Genomic DNA, 17,599 nt, shown 5'->3' on the forward strand with positions numbered 1-17,599 from the left:
ATTTTAATCTGCAGAAAAATATAGTTAATAAATGTTTGTGAAGTAAATCTCATTATCAGAAATAACTTTCAAAAGTCCCTGTCATTGTATGGGGCTGAAATCTATCCCTCACTTTAATAATGGAAAAATAAAAAAGACACCTGCATATCTCTGGGCTTGTGACAGGATAGCAATCTGAAAAAAGCTGTGAGCATATCTAGCCATTGCCTTATATCAGAAGCTTATTAAATAACTAAATCACCATTACTATGCAGTAAATGGAACCCTACATTTTTTTATTAGTTAAAATAAAAACATTTTGATTTCTCTTGGTCAGGATGACTTTATCATTCTATGAATCATTTCATCATGTGAAAGTGGTTGACAATGCTCCTGGGAATAGAATGCTTTATACAATACATATATGCGTAAAATGTTAATGTAATCTAAATTATTATTGATAGTGTTAACTTTAATCTGTTTCCCTAGAAGACTATAGACATTCTTCCTAGGAAAAAGTTAGGATTTTAGAACAAGTTCTCAGAATATATAAACATTACTCTAATTCTTATAAAGGTTTACTGACCTAATATTGGGTGCCAAACCTTGTGGTGCCACTGAACATAGACAGGGAATTGCCATAATGCTGATGTTCAGGAAATGACCTTTTGTGCTTTGCCACTGAACCTGATTGTCTATAGTAAATAAAGCAAACATATAGTAACTCCATATGATCCTTCAGTGTAAAAATTATCTTCAAAACTGCTCAAACTTACCATATTCTTGAATTTTCTCTTTTTTCAAATTTCTAAAGATAAAATATTCATATGGTTAGTTCAAGTAAGGCAAAGTATTTGAAGTATACTAACTTTAGATATTAAAAAAAATAGCAATAACATTTCATATTATAATTATCATCTTTGATTTACATTACAATTATACTTATCTAGTCATCAGGGGCAGATTGGCCTATCAGGGCTTCGGGTATGCCCCGGTGGGCTGGTTGGCTTGGTCACTTAATGAAAGGTGCAATGTGACTAGGGATGTGAATCGTGTGCCCAATCGTCTTAACAATCGGGTTCGGCTGGAGGGAGAAAAAAATCTGATCAGTGGAGATGTGAATCGGAATCGGTTCCGATTCACATCGTTAATTTTTTTTTTAGTGAGGCCCGACCATTTAAAATTGACCCCTTACCTTCCCCCACCCTCCCGATCCCCCCAAAACATTTTACGAGTACCTGGTGGTCCAGTGGGGGCGCGGGGACCGATCTCCCGCTCTTGGGCCATCGGCGCCATTTTGGCTGACACTCAAAAATGGCACTGATGGCCCGATAAAAAAAAAACCCCACCCGACCCTTTAAAAATGACCCCTTAGCTTCCCCCACCCTCCCGATCCCCCCAAAACATTTTAAAATTACCTGGTGGTCCAGTGGTGGTCCCGGGAGCGATCTACCGTTCTCAGGCAGTCGGCTGCCACTCATAAAGATGGCGCCGATGGCCCTTTGCCCTTACCATGTGACAGGGTATCCGTGCCATTGGCCGGCCCCTGTCACATGGTAGGAGCACTGGCTGGCCGGCGCCATCTTTAAAGATGGCCGCCATCTTTAAAGATTCACATCTCCACCGATCAGATTTTTTTCTCCCTCCAGCCAAACCCGATTGTTAAGACGATCGGGCACACGATTCACATCCCTAGTCACATTGCACCTTTCATTAAGTGACCAAGCCAACCAGCCCACCGGGGCATACCCGAAGCCCTGATAGGCTTTTTCATAATTAGGGTCATTACTGTTTGAGTGCTGGCAGTTAATACTGTTATGGTATGGGAGGTTTACTATATTGTAACTATAATTTAGTTTACTCATGGTTTCTGAGGGCTAAGCTCACACCCTATTCACGTTTCTATATTCCTAATACCATGAGTTCCAAGTATCTTTTACTTTGCTGCAGGGTTTTCTGGTTGGCACCAGAAAAATCATGTAAATATGGAGCTCGATATTCAAACACTACTTAGCCAGATAAATCAAACTTATCCAGCTAAGTAGCGGTCGCTGAATATTCAGTAGCCACCACTTAGCCAGATGTCACTTATCCAGCCAAATAGATAGCCAGATAAAGTGTTGGCAGATTGGAGTGGCTCTATCTATCTAGATAACTTAGGGCCTCATTTTCTAAAGAATCGCAGGCCTGCAATACTTTAGGGAATGAGGGGCGGGGGCCGAAACGGGGGGCAGGCCTGCGCTAGCCGGCAGCGATCTCACCGTCGTGGTGCGATCGCTGCCAGTTTCGCACCCAATAGCGCCACCATAGGAGGTGTAGCTATTGGGAGCGAAATAGGACGCGAAAAGGGCCTTACCTTTTCGTCGTCCACGGCGGCTTTGCGGAGTTGGCCCCGGTGACACCCCGACTCCTTCTCTTCCGGGGCCGACTCCGCCCCTATTTTGGTATCGCACGCGAAAAGGGACATTTCGTGTGCGAAACATCCCTTACCGCGTGCGATACATTTAGAAAATAAGGCCCTTAGGGCCTCATTTTCTAAAGTATCGCAGGCCTGCAATACTTTAGAAAATTGCGCTACTCTGGGGTGGGGGGGGGGGGGCGGTCCTGCGCTAGCCGGCAGCGATCGCACCGCCGCGGTGCGATCGCTGCCGGCATCGCGCCCAATAACTACACCATAGAAGGTGTAGTTAATGGGCGCGAAATAGCGAGCGAAAAGGGCCTTACCTTTCCGCTCTGCGCGCCATCCTCGCTGAGTCAGCCCCGGTGACGCCCCCAACTCCTCCTCGCTGAGTTGGCCCCGGTGACGCCCCCAACTCCTCCTCGCTGAGTTGGCCCCGATTTCAGTAGCGCAGGCCTGCGCTACTTTCGATAGCTATCGCAGGCTTGCGCTAACAGCGCAGGCCTGCGATAGCTTTGGAAAATGAGGCCCTTAGTTGGATAAGTAGCGATATTCAAACTTATCTGGTTAAGTTAATCAGATAAGTCTGACCTGCCATACAGCAGGTCTAACCTAGTCGGATATAACTTATACAGCTAAGTAGTGCCAAATAAAGGAATATTCAACATCATAGCTGTGCTGTTTAATATCCATATAAGTCAGCCAGATAACTCTTATCCGGATACCTCTTATCGGGCTAACTTACCTAAATGGATTGTTTTGAATATCGAAGTCATAGTATATATGCTATGATATTTTTACTTCAGAAGTCTGTACTTTGAATGTCCTTTTTTTCATCTAAAATCTTATTACAAATGAATAATTTTTTAATTTTGTGTATGTGTGTGTGTATGTGCATGTGTGGGGCTGGGGGATACAAAGCTAAAAGCTTTGCCTAGGGTACCTAATACCCTTGGCACTAGCGCTGGGCTTCACATGAGAAAGCAGAATTCGATCTGGAGCTATGTTGTCATGGGACAGGCTCTTCCTAGTCTTGGTAGTAGCAGTGTTGCGTTAGTTTTACCAGGGCTTAATTTTTTTTCTTAAGCCCTGGAGGAAGCAGGCAATATAGATCACTTCTGGTCCCTTCTCCCCAGGAGTAGTAGGCAGAGCAGAGCCTAGTGAACCATAAAAGCATCAGACTGTGTAGCATACAGTCAATGAGAATGTACTTGATTTGGGGAGGCCCCTGAGAAATGGAGGCAAGTTACTGTCAAAGAAAGGGAGGGGGTGAGCCAGGAGATAGTGCTTGTGCAGTGTTAGTAAGGCTTCTATCTGAGGTGGCTGGGCTGAGCTTTGAGAAGGGTAGCTGGCTGTGGATTGAGTCTTCTGAAGAGTGAGGTACCAAGAAGGGGTCAGAATGGGACAGGAAGGGGGCTGCTGAAGCCTGAGGAAGGTATGGCAACAAGCATCAACTTTTACACAATCATGCCCAGTCCTGGGGCAGGAGTGCATTCACTGAATGAGCACAACAGAAGCAGCATAACAGCAAATATCTTTGTTTGTGTCTGGTGTGTGTCTGAGCCACTGGCTGGCAGTGTGGTTGTCTCATTACTTGGCAACTGGTTCAAGACCTGATTTCAGGGCCGCCATCAGGAATTTTGAGGCCCCATACAGCAAGCAGACAGCGACGGCCCGCGCGCTTTGCCGGCGCATACTGTCTGACGCGGCGGTGACGTCACAGCCACGTCAGACAGTGAACGCTGGCAGGACAGAGCGCGCGGAACTAATACATCCCCCAAGCGCACCTGCCGCCTGGCGGCTGCGGCGGGCCCCCATATGTGGCAGTAGATCCTGGGGCCCCATACTGCAGGCCCAAGAATACTGCCCTGATGGCGGCCCTGCCTGATTTCTTGGCAAACTATTCTAACACCACATCATGAATCCAGAATATATGAGAGCACTGGCTGGCTAAGTTAAGTGGATGTTCCTATGCGCATTGATAATTGGTTTACATCTAGTTGGCTAGATTTGGGAGAAGTTGCATTCACAACCTAGACAACTAGATTGCAGCTGAAATTAAACCTGACCAGCTAAACTATAGGAGGCCAAGCTTTCACTCAGTAGTTCATTGAAAATCTCTCTCTTAGTTATTACAGACAAAACTGTCTGCCCTGAGTAATGTTTTATTTAACATTAACTGCAATTTTTTTTTTTAAAACAAAAATGATTCATTGAACGGCTATTTCTTTAGAGCAGAATATATCAATAATTAATTTGCCATTTTGTACTCATAGGGCCGGATTTTAAAAAGGTTACGCGCGTAAATCCGGAGGACTGCCGGAGCACGATCCCAAGCAAGTGGCCGCTGTGCCTGGAGCCTCTGGCCCCGCCCCTGGATTGCCCCACCCCGCCCCCTCTCCGCCCCTTTTTGCAAGCCCCGAGACTTACACGCATCCTGGGGCTTTACGAGCGTCGCCAGGTAGCACGCACACATGTTTGCCCGAGCACAACCTTTTACAATCTACCCCATATCCTTTTGCTGCACTACAGCAAATTAAACCAAGCTTTAGGAGTTATTCACTAAACTACAGTAGGGAATTTATCATGTGAAAAACAGCAGTTTTCATGCGATAAATGGTCTAACATGGGGAATAATGCAAGATATTTGAAATATCTTGCATTATTCTAGGCCCGGCCTCACACATATTTAAATAAGCTTATTACTACCCTAACTAAGGCAAATCAAATAATATTGCTTGCCAAAAAATTTGCAAACTGTGTTATTTGATTTGAAATTAGCTACAACTCATAAATTGTAGAAAATCTTTCACGGGTGCATCATGATATTAGCACACATCCCAATTTACCTGTGGCTTATACTTAAAGGGAATACTTGGCCCCAAGAACGCCCCTCCCAACCAAAATCATAAAAGCCTTGAGGGGATGACAAATACCCCCATCCCAACCCTGGTCACCCTTGGAGGCAGCCCATTGTCTACACAATAAATGAAACATGTTTTTATATCTACAGTGATGCCCCACCATTAACCCTACTCTATCACATGAAAACCCACCCCTCAGAGACTGGAACCTCCACCCTCATTCCCATGGATCCCCCCTTAGTAAAATGAATGGCTCAGATGGCCCAGGGGACCACCTTGCTCTCACTCCCCGTGGCCCCCTGCCCTTATACAAAAACATCCCTGGATGTCTAATAGTCCCCACCCCCATTATCAACCCTATCCAATTCCTCTCTCCCCCCCCCCCCCAATGCCCCTTACCTAAAAAAGCTTCATTGGTGTTACAATGGGGACCTAGAATGCCCCCTAGGCTCTGGGACCTGGCGATGGCCATTTTCCAAAATGGCGCCACCCAGCCTATGCCCCTATTTCTAGGGTGGGAGCCAACTAGACTACCAGGGAACTGTTTTTGTGTAAGGCAGAGGTCTGGGGTGGTCTACTGGATCACCAGGGCCATTTGTTTTACAAAGGGGGATGGCTGGGGGTAGACCCTCAGGGATTTTTTTTAAATTTGGTGGACAGGGGTGCGTTCTTGGGACCATGCTGCTCCTTTAAGCGATGACGGCTCCACCTTCCTGGGGCTGCTATTCTATATTGCTCAGAGGGTCCCCTTTCACTGCCATGGTATTTTCCCTGGGAAAAATACCACTGGATTCACTAAGCAGCGAGGTGATTCACCAAGCCGCAGGTTCACACAGGGAAAAATATTGCAGCATAGTAAATGATCCTCTTTGATAGTTTAATTTTACCTACATATTATCTTCTTGAATTCCTGATGTTGAATTTTTCACCGGTAGAAAAAATAATTCACAATCTTCAGATCTAAAATCATAAAAAAGAAACTCTTTTAAAAGCAATATTTTTGTGTATTGTACTTTATTTTTTTATAAGTGCTATGAAACACTATAAACAAAGTAAAGATGTATAAACCCCTTAATATTCTGACTCATAAGTGGTCAGTATTTTACTTGGAGACTGCTTAAACCAGTTATATGTGGTACGAACACACTTTTAAAAACAACTTATCAAATTTTAGTAGGAAAGGTTGATTATCAACGTTTTATCTTTACCAGTCTCTTTCCATAAACAGCAAAACACATCTTATAAAGAATACAGACATTAAAGCTGAACTCATGCTATCATAGCTGAACAAACCATTGCATAATTAAAGTCATCATAGTTTTTCTGCATTGAGTTGTTCATATATCAGACTAAAGATGTTGTTATCAGCTTGAGACAACTGGTTTCTGTTTTACGAGGGATGATGAGTTTGATATGGTAAAAACAGTACAGAGGATGATGTCACCTTAAAGACTAACAGATATAGGGGTAGATTTTAAAAAAGAGCACGATCGCGTACTTTTGTTCGCGCAGCAGGCGCAAACAAAAGTACGCTGGATTTTATAAGATACGCGCATAGACGCGCGTATCTTATAAAATCCTGGATCGGCGCGCGCGAGGCTGCCGATTTTGGGCAGCCTGCGTGCGCCGAACCGCGCAGCCTGCCTCCGTTCCCTCCGAGGCCGCTCCAAAATAGGAGCGGCCTCGGAGGGAACTTTCTTTCGCCCTCCCCTCACCTTCCCCTACCTAACCCACCCCCCCCCGGCCCTATCTAACCCCCCCTTACCTTTGTCCCTCGATTTACGCCGGCTAGAAGCAGACGTAAATCTACGCGCGCCGTCATCTGACCTGGGGGCTGGTCTGGAGGCCTCGACCACGCCCCCGTTCCCGCCCCCGACATGCCCCCTTAAAAAAAACCCGGGACTTACGCGCGTCCCGGGGCTCTGCGCGCGCCGGCGGCCTATGCAAAATAGGCGCGCCGGCGCGCGAGGGCCCTGCTCGTGTAAATCCGGGCGGATTTACTAAAATCCGCCTGATATTGTAGCATAAGCTTTCATGGACTAGAGTCTACTTTATCAGATGCATCTACAGACTAGCATGGCTGTCCTGCTGGAAATTTGGTAGTGCAGTTTATTTCCAAAATTAAAATGCAGTTTTACAACCAAATGAGAAGTTACCTAGAAATATATTTAGGGGTAGATTTTAAAAAAGAGCACGATCGCGTACTTTTGTTTGCGCAGGAGACGCAAACAAAAGTACGCTGGATTTTATAAGATACGCACATAGCCACGCGTATCTTCTAAAATCCTGGATCGGCGCGCGCAAGGCTGCCGATTTTGGGCAGCCTGCGCGCGCCGAGCCGCGCAGCCTACCTCCGTTCCCTCCGAGGCCGCTCCGAAATCGGAGCGGCCTCTGAGGGAACTTTCTTTCGCCCTCCCCTTACCTTCTCCTCCCTTCCCCTACCTAACCCACCCCCCCGGCCCTATCTAAACCCCCCCTTACTTTTGTCCCTCGATTTACGCCTGCTAGAAGCAGACGTAAATCTATGCGCGCCAGCAGACTGCTGGCGCGCCGTCATCCGACCCCGGGGGCTGGTCCGGAGGCCTCGACCACGCCCCCGGGCCGGCGCCATGCCCCCGAAATGCTGCATCATTCGGCCCCGCCCCCGGCACGCCCCCTTAAAAAAACCCGGGACTTACGCGCGTCCGGGTGGCCTATGCAAAATAGGCGCACGCGAGCAGGGCATTTAAAATCCGCCCGTTAGTGAATAAAGGCAGTGATCTCCTTTAACTTACTTTAGATTTGCTAATGTTTTCATTATAGCAAATTCCCTTCGTTGACTGGATGGCATCCAACGATTCTTTTCTGCCAATGCTAGAGCCCTTCCACCAAAGCCAAACATGGAAGAGAAACCAAAACGAAGAAGCCTGTTGTGACTACTGATGGTAGAGACATCTACTGGTTGACAATGGCCTGAAACAAAGAAAGGGGTGAGTTTCACCACAGTGTTGTCTGGCAAGAATCAGCTGCTACTGAGACTCAGGGTGAAAATAGTTTTGGTTGCCACTCTGTTAACCACAATATCTGAATCAAACCCTTGCACTGGAATCAAAAGATGGAATTCATAGCATACAAAAAATACCAATCCATGTGGACTCCTGTCTGTTGCCAGGACCTCGGAAGGAGATCCCTGGGCATCTCTAGACCTCTTATGTCCAAGGAGTGAATTTCCTGACCCATGCTGACCATGAGTCAAAACTACCTAAGTGCACCAGGCAGTGACTATTTTTACAAAGTGGCCACTACAAAAGCAACTGAATATATGTTTAATGTGCATTTTAGCAAACAAACAACAAGGTGGAATCGGTAAAATGGACTTTATTGATCTTGCCCGACTCTGGCTGAGTTTCGCTCATCGAGCTGCCTCAGGGGCTATTGCAAACAGATAAAAACAAATAAAAAGACATACAAACATATATATTTTTGTAATACAAAAATATCATTCAAATCATATCAAATCAATATAAAAATAGACATATTACACTATAAAATGAAATCATAAATATGTGTCTAAAATGTTTGTATGTATATACAAAACACTATAAAACTATTGCATGAGACATGCATTCAAGTGTGCAAATAGCAATACAGCACATTGGTAAAACACAGTGGGGCAGATTTTAAGAGCCCTGCTCGCGTAAATCTGCCCGGATTTACGCGAGCAGGGCCCTGCGCGCCGGTGCGCCTATATTCAATAGGCCTACCGGCGCGCGCAGAGCCCCGGGACTTACGCGAGTCCCAGGGTTTTTCGAGGGGGGCATGTCGGGGGCGGGGCCAAGCGGCGCGGTGTTTTCGGGGCGGGACGCGGCGTTTTGGGGGCGGGCCCGGGGGCGTGGTTTTGGCCCAGCGCGGTCCGGGGGCATGGCCGCGCCCTCCGGAACTGCCCCCGGGTTGCGTCTAGGCGCGCCAGCGGCCCGCGGGGATTTACTTCTCCCTCTGGGAGGCGTAAATCCCCCAACAAAGGTAGGGGGGGGTTTAGACAGGGCCGGGGGGGTGGGTTAGGTAGAGGAAGGGAGGGGAAGGTGAGGGGAGGGCGTTAGCGAATTCCCTCCGAGGCCGCTCCGATTTCGGATCGGCCTCGGAGGGAACGGAGGTAGGCTGCGCGGCTCGGCGCGTGCCGGCTAAACGGAATCGGTAGCCTTGCGCGCGCCGATCCAGGATTTTAGCGGCTACGCGCGTATCTACTAAAATCCCGCGTACTTTTGTTTGCGCCTGGAGCGCCAACAAAAGTACGCCAACGCGCCGTTTTTGAAAATCTACCCCAGTGAAAATAATAATTTGAACATACAGGGAGTGCTTGTGTATATGTTGACAACTTAATGAATAAACCTTCTAAATATGTATATCCAATATAGGCCAAAAAATAAAAAAAACATAAAAATAAAAAATATTACAAAATGTAAAAATAAAAAATATTACAAAATGTAAAAATAAAAAATATATAGTGAATGAACGAAAAAAAATATATTAATGAATTAAAAAATATAAATGAATTAAAAAAGATAGAAAAAGAAAGAAATATGTGTGGATGGTGTTCAGATTTCTCTTGTGTTTGTGTGAGCTGCATACAATGAAAAAACCATTATGAATTGCAAGTACCTTTGGAGCCACTTGAATTGGCTCAGATATGCACGAACTGTGATCACAGAATCTTTAATCAGCCAACTGACTGGAAAAAGAAGTATTGTTCTACTATAAATATCACAATGGAGAACAACCAATCTACCAAATGTTGCTTGACTATAATTATCACAATATTAAGATACAGCCAACTTGTATAAATTCAACTCATTGGACGTTTTTATCTATCAGACATATTACAAAACGGGTACTTTAAACGGCGAATGCTGTAAGGGCAGTGACATCACATTTCTATTAAAGAACTGATTTTAATTCATTTACAACATTTCTATAGTCGTAGCCCTGTAGCTTTTTATGATTACTATTTATTTATTTATTTATTTATTTAACGCTTTTTATATACCGGCATTCGTAGGACACATCATGTCGGTTTACAGGTAACTGAGAAAGGAAATTACAATGAACGATGAAAGAAGGCTAAATAGATAATATATGACAGTGCAAAGAAAGAGAGACAGCGAACAGAAATACAACTTGATAGAACGAAATGGATTTTGATTATCCATATTAAAATTAGATATACAAGTGAACTTATGTACAATGTTAGGGAGGCGTGTGCACTCATGAGCTTAGCATATGAACTATGAACAATATAAATAAATTATGTGCACTACTGTACAATTGAATAAAGGGGAGGGGGCAGAGAGGGGGAGCGAGGAGGAAAAAGGGCGGAAGGGGTGGGGGAAAAGTGAGGGGGATGAGGGTGGGGCAATGGGAAAAAGGTACTTTAAGGCAGGGGTACTTTAGAGGAAATGTTGCTAAGGGGTGAAAGGGCGGGGTGGGGGGAGGCTACGGGGCGCTGGAGAGGGTGAGGGGAGAAAGGCTGGGAGAGTCTTGACTTTTCAGGGGATGAAGGTGACGGATGGGGCAGAAGAGGGGATGAGGCAGGGAGGGTGCTGGGGTAGAACGGAGGAGGTCAATGAGAAGGAAAGTGGGCCGGGCGGGAGCTGGTTGGTTCAGGGGAGGTCATTGACTAGGGTTGAGAGGAGTTGGGGTATGCCTGTTTAAAGAGCCATGTCTTGATTCCTTTTTTGAAATGGCTCAGGGACGGTTCCAAGCGGAGTTTGGCGGGAAGGGAGTTCCAGAGGGTAGGACCAGCAATGGAGAAGGCTCTATCTCTGGTGGTAGTAAGGTGACCAATTTTGAGTGAGGGGGTTTGGAGGGTGCCAGCAAGGGAGTTTCTAGTGGGGCGATTGGATTGACGGAATTGTGGCATATCTTCAAGCCAGGGGGAATTGTTTTTGTATAATGTGTTATGGAGGATGGTAATGGGGAGCCAATGGAGATCTTGTAGTATGGGAGTGATATGATCAGTTTTTATGGTGTTTGTTAAGATTCTAGCCATAGCATTTTGAAGGATTTGCAGGGGTTTGATGGTGAAGGCTGGGAGGCCTAAGAGAAGGGAGTTACAATAGTCGAGTTTTGAAAGTATAGTGGTTTGCATAACAGTGCGGAAGTCGTGGGCGTGGAGGAGAGGCTTTAGTTTTTTGAGGGTTTGGAGTTTGTAGAAACCCCCTTTTAGAAGTGATTTAATGTGGGATTTGAAGCTTAGTTGATTGTCTATGGAGACTCCTAAATCTCTGACAATGGGCGGTAGTGTGTGAGCTTGTGAGGCGTTTTGAATCATTTGTTGGATCGAGTCGATTGGTTGATTTGTTAGTATAAGGATTTCAGTTTTTGAGGCGTTGAGTGCAAGGTGGAGATTGGAGAGGAGGGAATTAATGGATGTCAGACATGTTTCCCAGTACTGCAGGGTTTCTTTGAGGGATTTCTGGATGGGGATAAGTATTTGTACATCGTCTGCATATAAGAAGAATTTTATAAGAATTTTATGCATATAAGAATTTAATGCATATAAGAAGAATTTACTACCGGAGCGAATCCGAATATAGCTGTTGTTGCCGGTATTAAAATTATGGTTGTTATATATAAAAAATTATGCACGTTAGTTGCGTCTAAAAACAAACTATTGAACCAAAAGTGTAAATACTGATTTTAAAATGATTTAAAAAGCGGTGCCGATGAGACTTATTCAAAACAAAAATAACTCTCTACTACGGACCAAGTTAAACCCATGCAAACAGAGGAATAAAACAACTTAATAATATATCAGATCTCATTGAGAATAAACATAGTTGAAAGAGACATGTAAAACAAGTTAAAATATTTGAAAATCTACCATCAATAGAACCGGCACTCGCGTATCCTCCTCTCAAACAAACACTGTGCAGAACTGAAGCAAGTTGTCTGCCGGCGTAGTTATAGTCCACCATGCCTTACAAATCTCGCGACAACACCACACCTGTGTTGGATAATCTGTACATCCACACTTATGCATTTAACCTGATGCATTTTAACCTAATACATATATCCTAGTATATTTACGCAAATGTGTTCAAACGGATGTATACATACCACATGTTACTAATAAAAACGGCACTCGCCTTCTCATCGATCAAAAGAGTAGCGTACAAACCCAAAACTAGCTATCTAAGGGCATTATTCAACCCTTTTGAATCACGATAAAAACGCCCAAGGTGATTAGGGGATCACCGTTAAAAAATTGAAATGAATATTAAATAGTAATAATATGGAAGACATCAAAATCGTCAGCCTTGCGCGCACCGATCCAGGAGTTTATAAGATACGCGCGTATCTTATAAAATCTAGCGTACTTTTGTTTGCACCTGGTGTGCGAACAAAAGTACGCGATCGCGCATTTTTTAAAAATCTACCCCTACGGTTTTTTCATTGTATGCAGCTCACACAAACACAAGAGAAATCTGAACACCATCCACACATATTTCTTTCTTTTTCTATCTTTTTTAATTCATTTATATTTTTTTATTCATTAATATATATTTTTTTTCATTCATTCACTATATATTTTTTATTTTTACATTTTGTTATATTTTTTATTTTATATGTTTTTTTGATTTTTTGGTCTATATTGGATATACATATTTAGAAGGTTTATTCATTAAGTTGTCAACATATACACAAGCACTCCCTGTATGTTCAAATGATTATTTTCACTGGGGCGGATTTTAAGAGCCCTGCTCGCCTAAATCTGCCTAAATCCGGGCGGATTTAGGCGAGCAGGGCCCTGCGCGCCGGTGCGCCTATTTTACATAGGCCTACCGGCGCGCGCAGAGCCCCGGGACTCGCGTAAGTCCCTGGGTTTTCTGAGGGGGGCGTGTCGGGGGCGGGCCCGATCCGCACGGCGTTTTCGGGGTGTGTCGGGAGCGTTTTGGGGGCGGGCCCGGGGGCATGGTTACGGCCTGGTGCGGTCCGGGGGCGTGGCCGCACCCTCCGGACCCGCCCCCAGGTCGCGTCCCGGCGCGCTAGTGGCCCGCTGGCGCACAGGGATTTACGTCTCCCTCCGGGAGGCGTAAATCCCCCGACAAAGGTAAGGGGGGGGGGTTTAGACAGGGCCGGGCGGGTGGGTTAGGTAGGGGAAGGGAGGGGAAGGTGAGGGGAGGGCAAAAGAAAGTTTCCTCCGAGGCCGCTCCGATTTCGGAGCGGCCTCGGAGGGAACGGGGGTAGGCTGCGCGGCTCGGCACGCGCCGGCTATACGGAATCGATAACCTTGCGCGCGCCGATCCAGGATTTTAGCGGCTACGCGCGTATCTACTAAAATCCCATGTACTTTTGCTTGCGCCTGATGCGCCAGCAAAAGTACGCCAAATCACGCGGTTTGAAAATCTACCCCAGTGTGTTTTACCAATGTGCTGTATTGCTATTTGCACACTTGAATGCATGTCTCATGCAATAGTTTTATAGTGTTTTGTATATACATACAAACATTTTAGACACATATTTATGATTTCATTTTATAGTGTAATACAGGGGTCAGGAACCTTTTTGGCTGAGAGAGCCATAAACGCCACATATTTTAAAATGTAATTCCATGAGAGCCATACAATATGTTTAAAACTAAATACAAGTAAATGTGTGCATTTTATGTAAGATCACACTTTTAAAGTACAATAAGTCTCTGAAAATATTACACCAGGACTTAAGACACCAATACATCTCCTATTAGGAAAACGGACCAAGTCAGGCTGCTATAGAGTCCTACACAGAAACTACACGCCAGCAGAAAACCTCACCTGAATCATGTGCTGTCCCTCACCTAACATAGAATAAAGAGACCAAAACGCATAACAAGAAGCATGCAGACAAAAACTGAATTGGAAACTGCAACAAGCCAGAGTCTCTGTATGCAGTGTAACAAAGGAAAAAAGAAACATCACACATCCTTATAAAACAAATCAAGAAATATAAAATCATCAGCAGTAAAACTGTACTAACAAAAAGAACATATTTCGAAACAGCTGATGAGTGGAATATCCAATAATTAAAAACTCATATAAAACATTTCCAGATACCAACAAAATATTTCAAAATAGCAGACACAAAGATCCAGTAATGAAAAATAATAAGGATACAAAAATTTTTTTGCTCTGCATACCTGGGAACGTTTGATATCCAGGTGTCCTGAGATTGTTCTGAATTAGCAGGAGGTGGGGTGGTTTGCTTGGAACTTTCTCCTCTCTCAGTCACATACCAGCGCTCTCTCTCACACTGGCTCTCAATGACACACCTATACACACATGCTCTCAGTCACTCACATATACAAATGTTTTTTCTCTCTCACTTATATAGGCTCTTAATTACACATTTACACACATGCTGTCTATCTTTTCACGCTTACACACACACAGGCTTTCAATCACATAAATACATACTGTCTTTTTCTCTCACACACAGACTCTCATTCACATGCTTACAAACATGTCCTCTCTTTCTCTCATTTACACACAGGCTCTCAATCACATACTCACATGCTCCCTCACCTAAATCAGCTCTCAATCACACACATACACACATGGTCTCTCTCATTTAAACACAGGCTCTCAATCACATACTCACATGCTCCCTCACCTAAATCAGCTCTCAATCACACAGACACACATGGTCTCTCTCTCTCATTTAAACACAGGCTCTCAATCACATACTCACATGCTCCATCACCTAAACCAGCTGTCAATCAGACACAGACACACATGATCTCTCTCTTACTTATACACACAGGCTCTTAATCATACATACTCATGATCTCTCTCACACACAAAGGATCTCAATCATACACACATACTCTTTCAAACAAACAGGTTTTCAATTACAAACTTACACATACAGGTTCCCAATGGTAAACTTACATTCATGCTCTCTCTCTCACAGGCAGGATCTCAATCACAGACATACTCTCTTTCACATATACAGGCTCTCAATCATTCACATACATGCAATCTCTCACTCACACACACAGGATCTCAAACACACATGCTTGCTCGCTCATTCATTCACTCTCTCTCTCCCCCTTCCCCCCCCCCCCCCCGGGAACTTGCGGCAGCAGCAGCCACCTCCCAACGCTAACCTCCTTCATTTTCAGCCCTCGCGGAGGCGAAGGCGGAGTCCCATCGGCCGCGGTTGAAGATTTTCATTTTCCTCCGAGCCGCGCTGCAATCTTCTTCCCGTCGGACACTAGCGTGCCTGCGCGGGTCTTCCCGCGCAGGCACCCGATGCTCTCCACTTCCTCTTCCGGGCCGCGGGAAGAAGAGAGCACCGGGTGCCTGCGCGGAAGAAGAGACCACGCTAGTGTGGTCTCTTCTTCCCGCGCAGGCACCTGATGCTCTCCACTTCCTCTTCCGGGCCGCGGGGGGGGGGAGAAGAGAGCACGCCGGTGCCGCTGACTCCAGCTGTCCTGCCGCGTTCCGCCCGGGCTGACAGCATTTTAAGCCCGGGCGGCGGAGGACCGGGGAGCAGCTGGGTCAGCGGGGAACCGCGAAGTATGGCGACACTTGTCTGCGAGCCAGATGCAGCCCTCAAAAGAGCCATATCTGGCTCGCGAGCCATGGGTTCCCGACCCCTGGTGTAATATGTCTATTTTTATATTGATTTTATATGATTTGATATGATTTGAATGATATTTTTGTATTACAAAAATATATATGTTTGTATGTCTTTTTATTTGTTTTTATCTGTTTGCAATAGCCCCTGAGGCAGCTCGATGAGCGAAACTCGGCCAGAGTCGGGCAAGATCAATAAAGTCCATTTTACCGATTCCACCTTGTTATTTATTTATTTATTTATTTATTTAGACTTTTTATATACCGACATTCTCGATACAAATATCAAATCAAATATCAAATATCAAATATCAAAATTCTTGATACAAATATCAAATCAAATATTAAATATCAAATATCAAATATCAAATAACAAATGTTGTTTGTTTGCTGTTAGCCATCTTGGATCGGTTACCGTAATGTGCATTTTATACATTATTTCATAATAATTTTTTTTTTCAATTCTTTATTTTCAATTTTGAAAATTTTCAAAGAACAAAACATTCTTATACAGAAAAATCAATGTCTATATATTTCCAGTAATCATTGCTTAAAGTATATATACAATATCGTATTATATGACATTTAAATTATAAGAAAATATATTTATACAGTTATTAGGGGCAGATCAGAGCAAACATAGCAAGTAAATTCAAACAAACAACATAGATAAACTTGCCGAGTATACCATCTATTACATTATTTCACACCGGGACTGTGGGAGCTATAACAGGGGTCCGAGGGACTAGGAATGATTTCAATTGTTTAGGGTCAAGAAAAACATAATTTTCATTTAAATATCTGATGCAGGCCTTGCAGGGATATTTCAAAACAAAATGCGCTCCCAATTTTAATGCCTCAGGATGAAGCCTAAGGAATTCTTTTCTACGTAGTTGAGTGGACTTGACCACGTCAGGGAATATCCATATGGGGCTCCCATAGAAATGTACTTGTCGATTCCTAAAAAACAAGCACATCACGTGGTTCCTTTCAGAAAGAAAAGCAAAAGAAACTAACATTGATCTCCGTACATTTATGTGTACATCTGAAGACATTTCTAACAGATTAGTTACATCCAAGGATTGTTCTTGTTCTGAAATTTGTGATCTTTGTTGTAAGTAATATGCTTTTATTACTACTGGTAAAGCATTTTCTGGTATCTTAAGAATCTGGATCATATAATTTTTAAACAACTCCATTGGAGAAATTAATCTCAGTAAAGGAAAATTTAAAATCCGAAGATTGTGTGCCCGTAAAGCATTTTCTATCGTCTCTAGCCTATTAGCAGTATTAGCATCAGATACAATTAATTTTGTTTGCTTATTCTCAATTGATAAGTCTTTTTTCCACTTCATCTGTCTTTTTAGTATATGTAGATATCAAATTATTGTTTGCAGTCGCTTGATTTTTTATCTCCACAGTTGTTGCTGAAAGCATTTTTATAGAGCTCTCAATGGAGCTTAGCATTGTCCAAATCCCCTCAAGAGTCACTACATCAGGTTTAACTAAGGGGGAAAAAGAGAGCATTCTCGGGCGTTCCATCACCTCTTCTTCCACAGTTCCCAAACTCTCCCTCATACCTGGTAACGATGGTAGGGGAATAATCTCTGGAGCCAGCGGAGAAGAAGCCAGTGCAGGACTCCCCATTTCACCTTCCTCTCCTGGGTTCACCTCCCCCAGCTGCTGTTGAACGTGGGTACTCATGGCTCCTAATCGCTGAACACCAAGATTTTTCTCCCGGGCCATTACCATGGCCGCTTCTG

The 17,599-nt window shown here is 44.3% G+C and overlaps 1 protein-coding gene across 1 annotated transcript in view; it reads right to left on the reverse strand.

Annotated features, from left to right (window-relative positions):
- The window catches only part of CERKL (ceramide kinase like), a 321,952-nt gene that overhangs the window by 34,765 nt on the left and 269,588 nt on the right, over positions 1-17,599 (reverse strand). Inside the window, exons 7-10 of the mRNA XM_029605918.1 lie at positions 8,016-8,193; positions 6,133-6,201; positions 756-787; positions 566-674 (exon numbers count right to left, since the gene is read on the reverse strand). Coding sequence (XP_029461778.1) covers positions 566-674; positions 756-787; positions 6,133-6,201; positions 8,016-8,193 — 388 coding nt within the window. The remainder of the gene's footprint in view (positions 1-565; positions 675-755; positions 788-6,132; positions 6,202-8,015; positions 8,194-17,599) is intronic.

Source organism: Rhinatrema bivittatum, chromosome 6 (assembly GCF_901001135.1).
Source record: "Rhinatrema bivittatum chromosome 6, aRhiBiv1.1, whole genome shotgun sequence".
Taxonomy (NCBI): Eukaryota; Metazoa; Chordata; class Amphibia; order Gymnophiona; family Rhinatrematidae; genus Rhinatrema; species Rhinatrema bivittatum.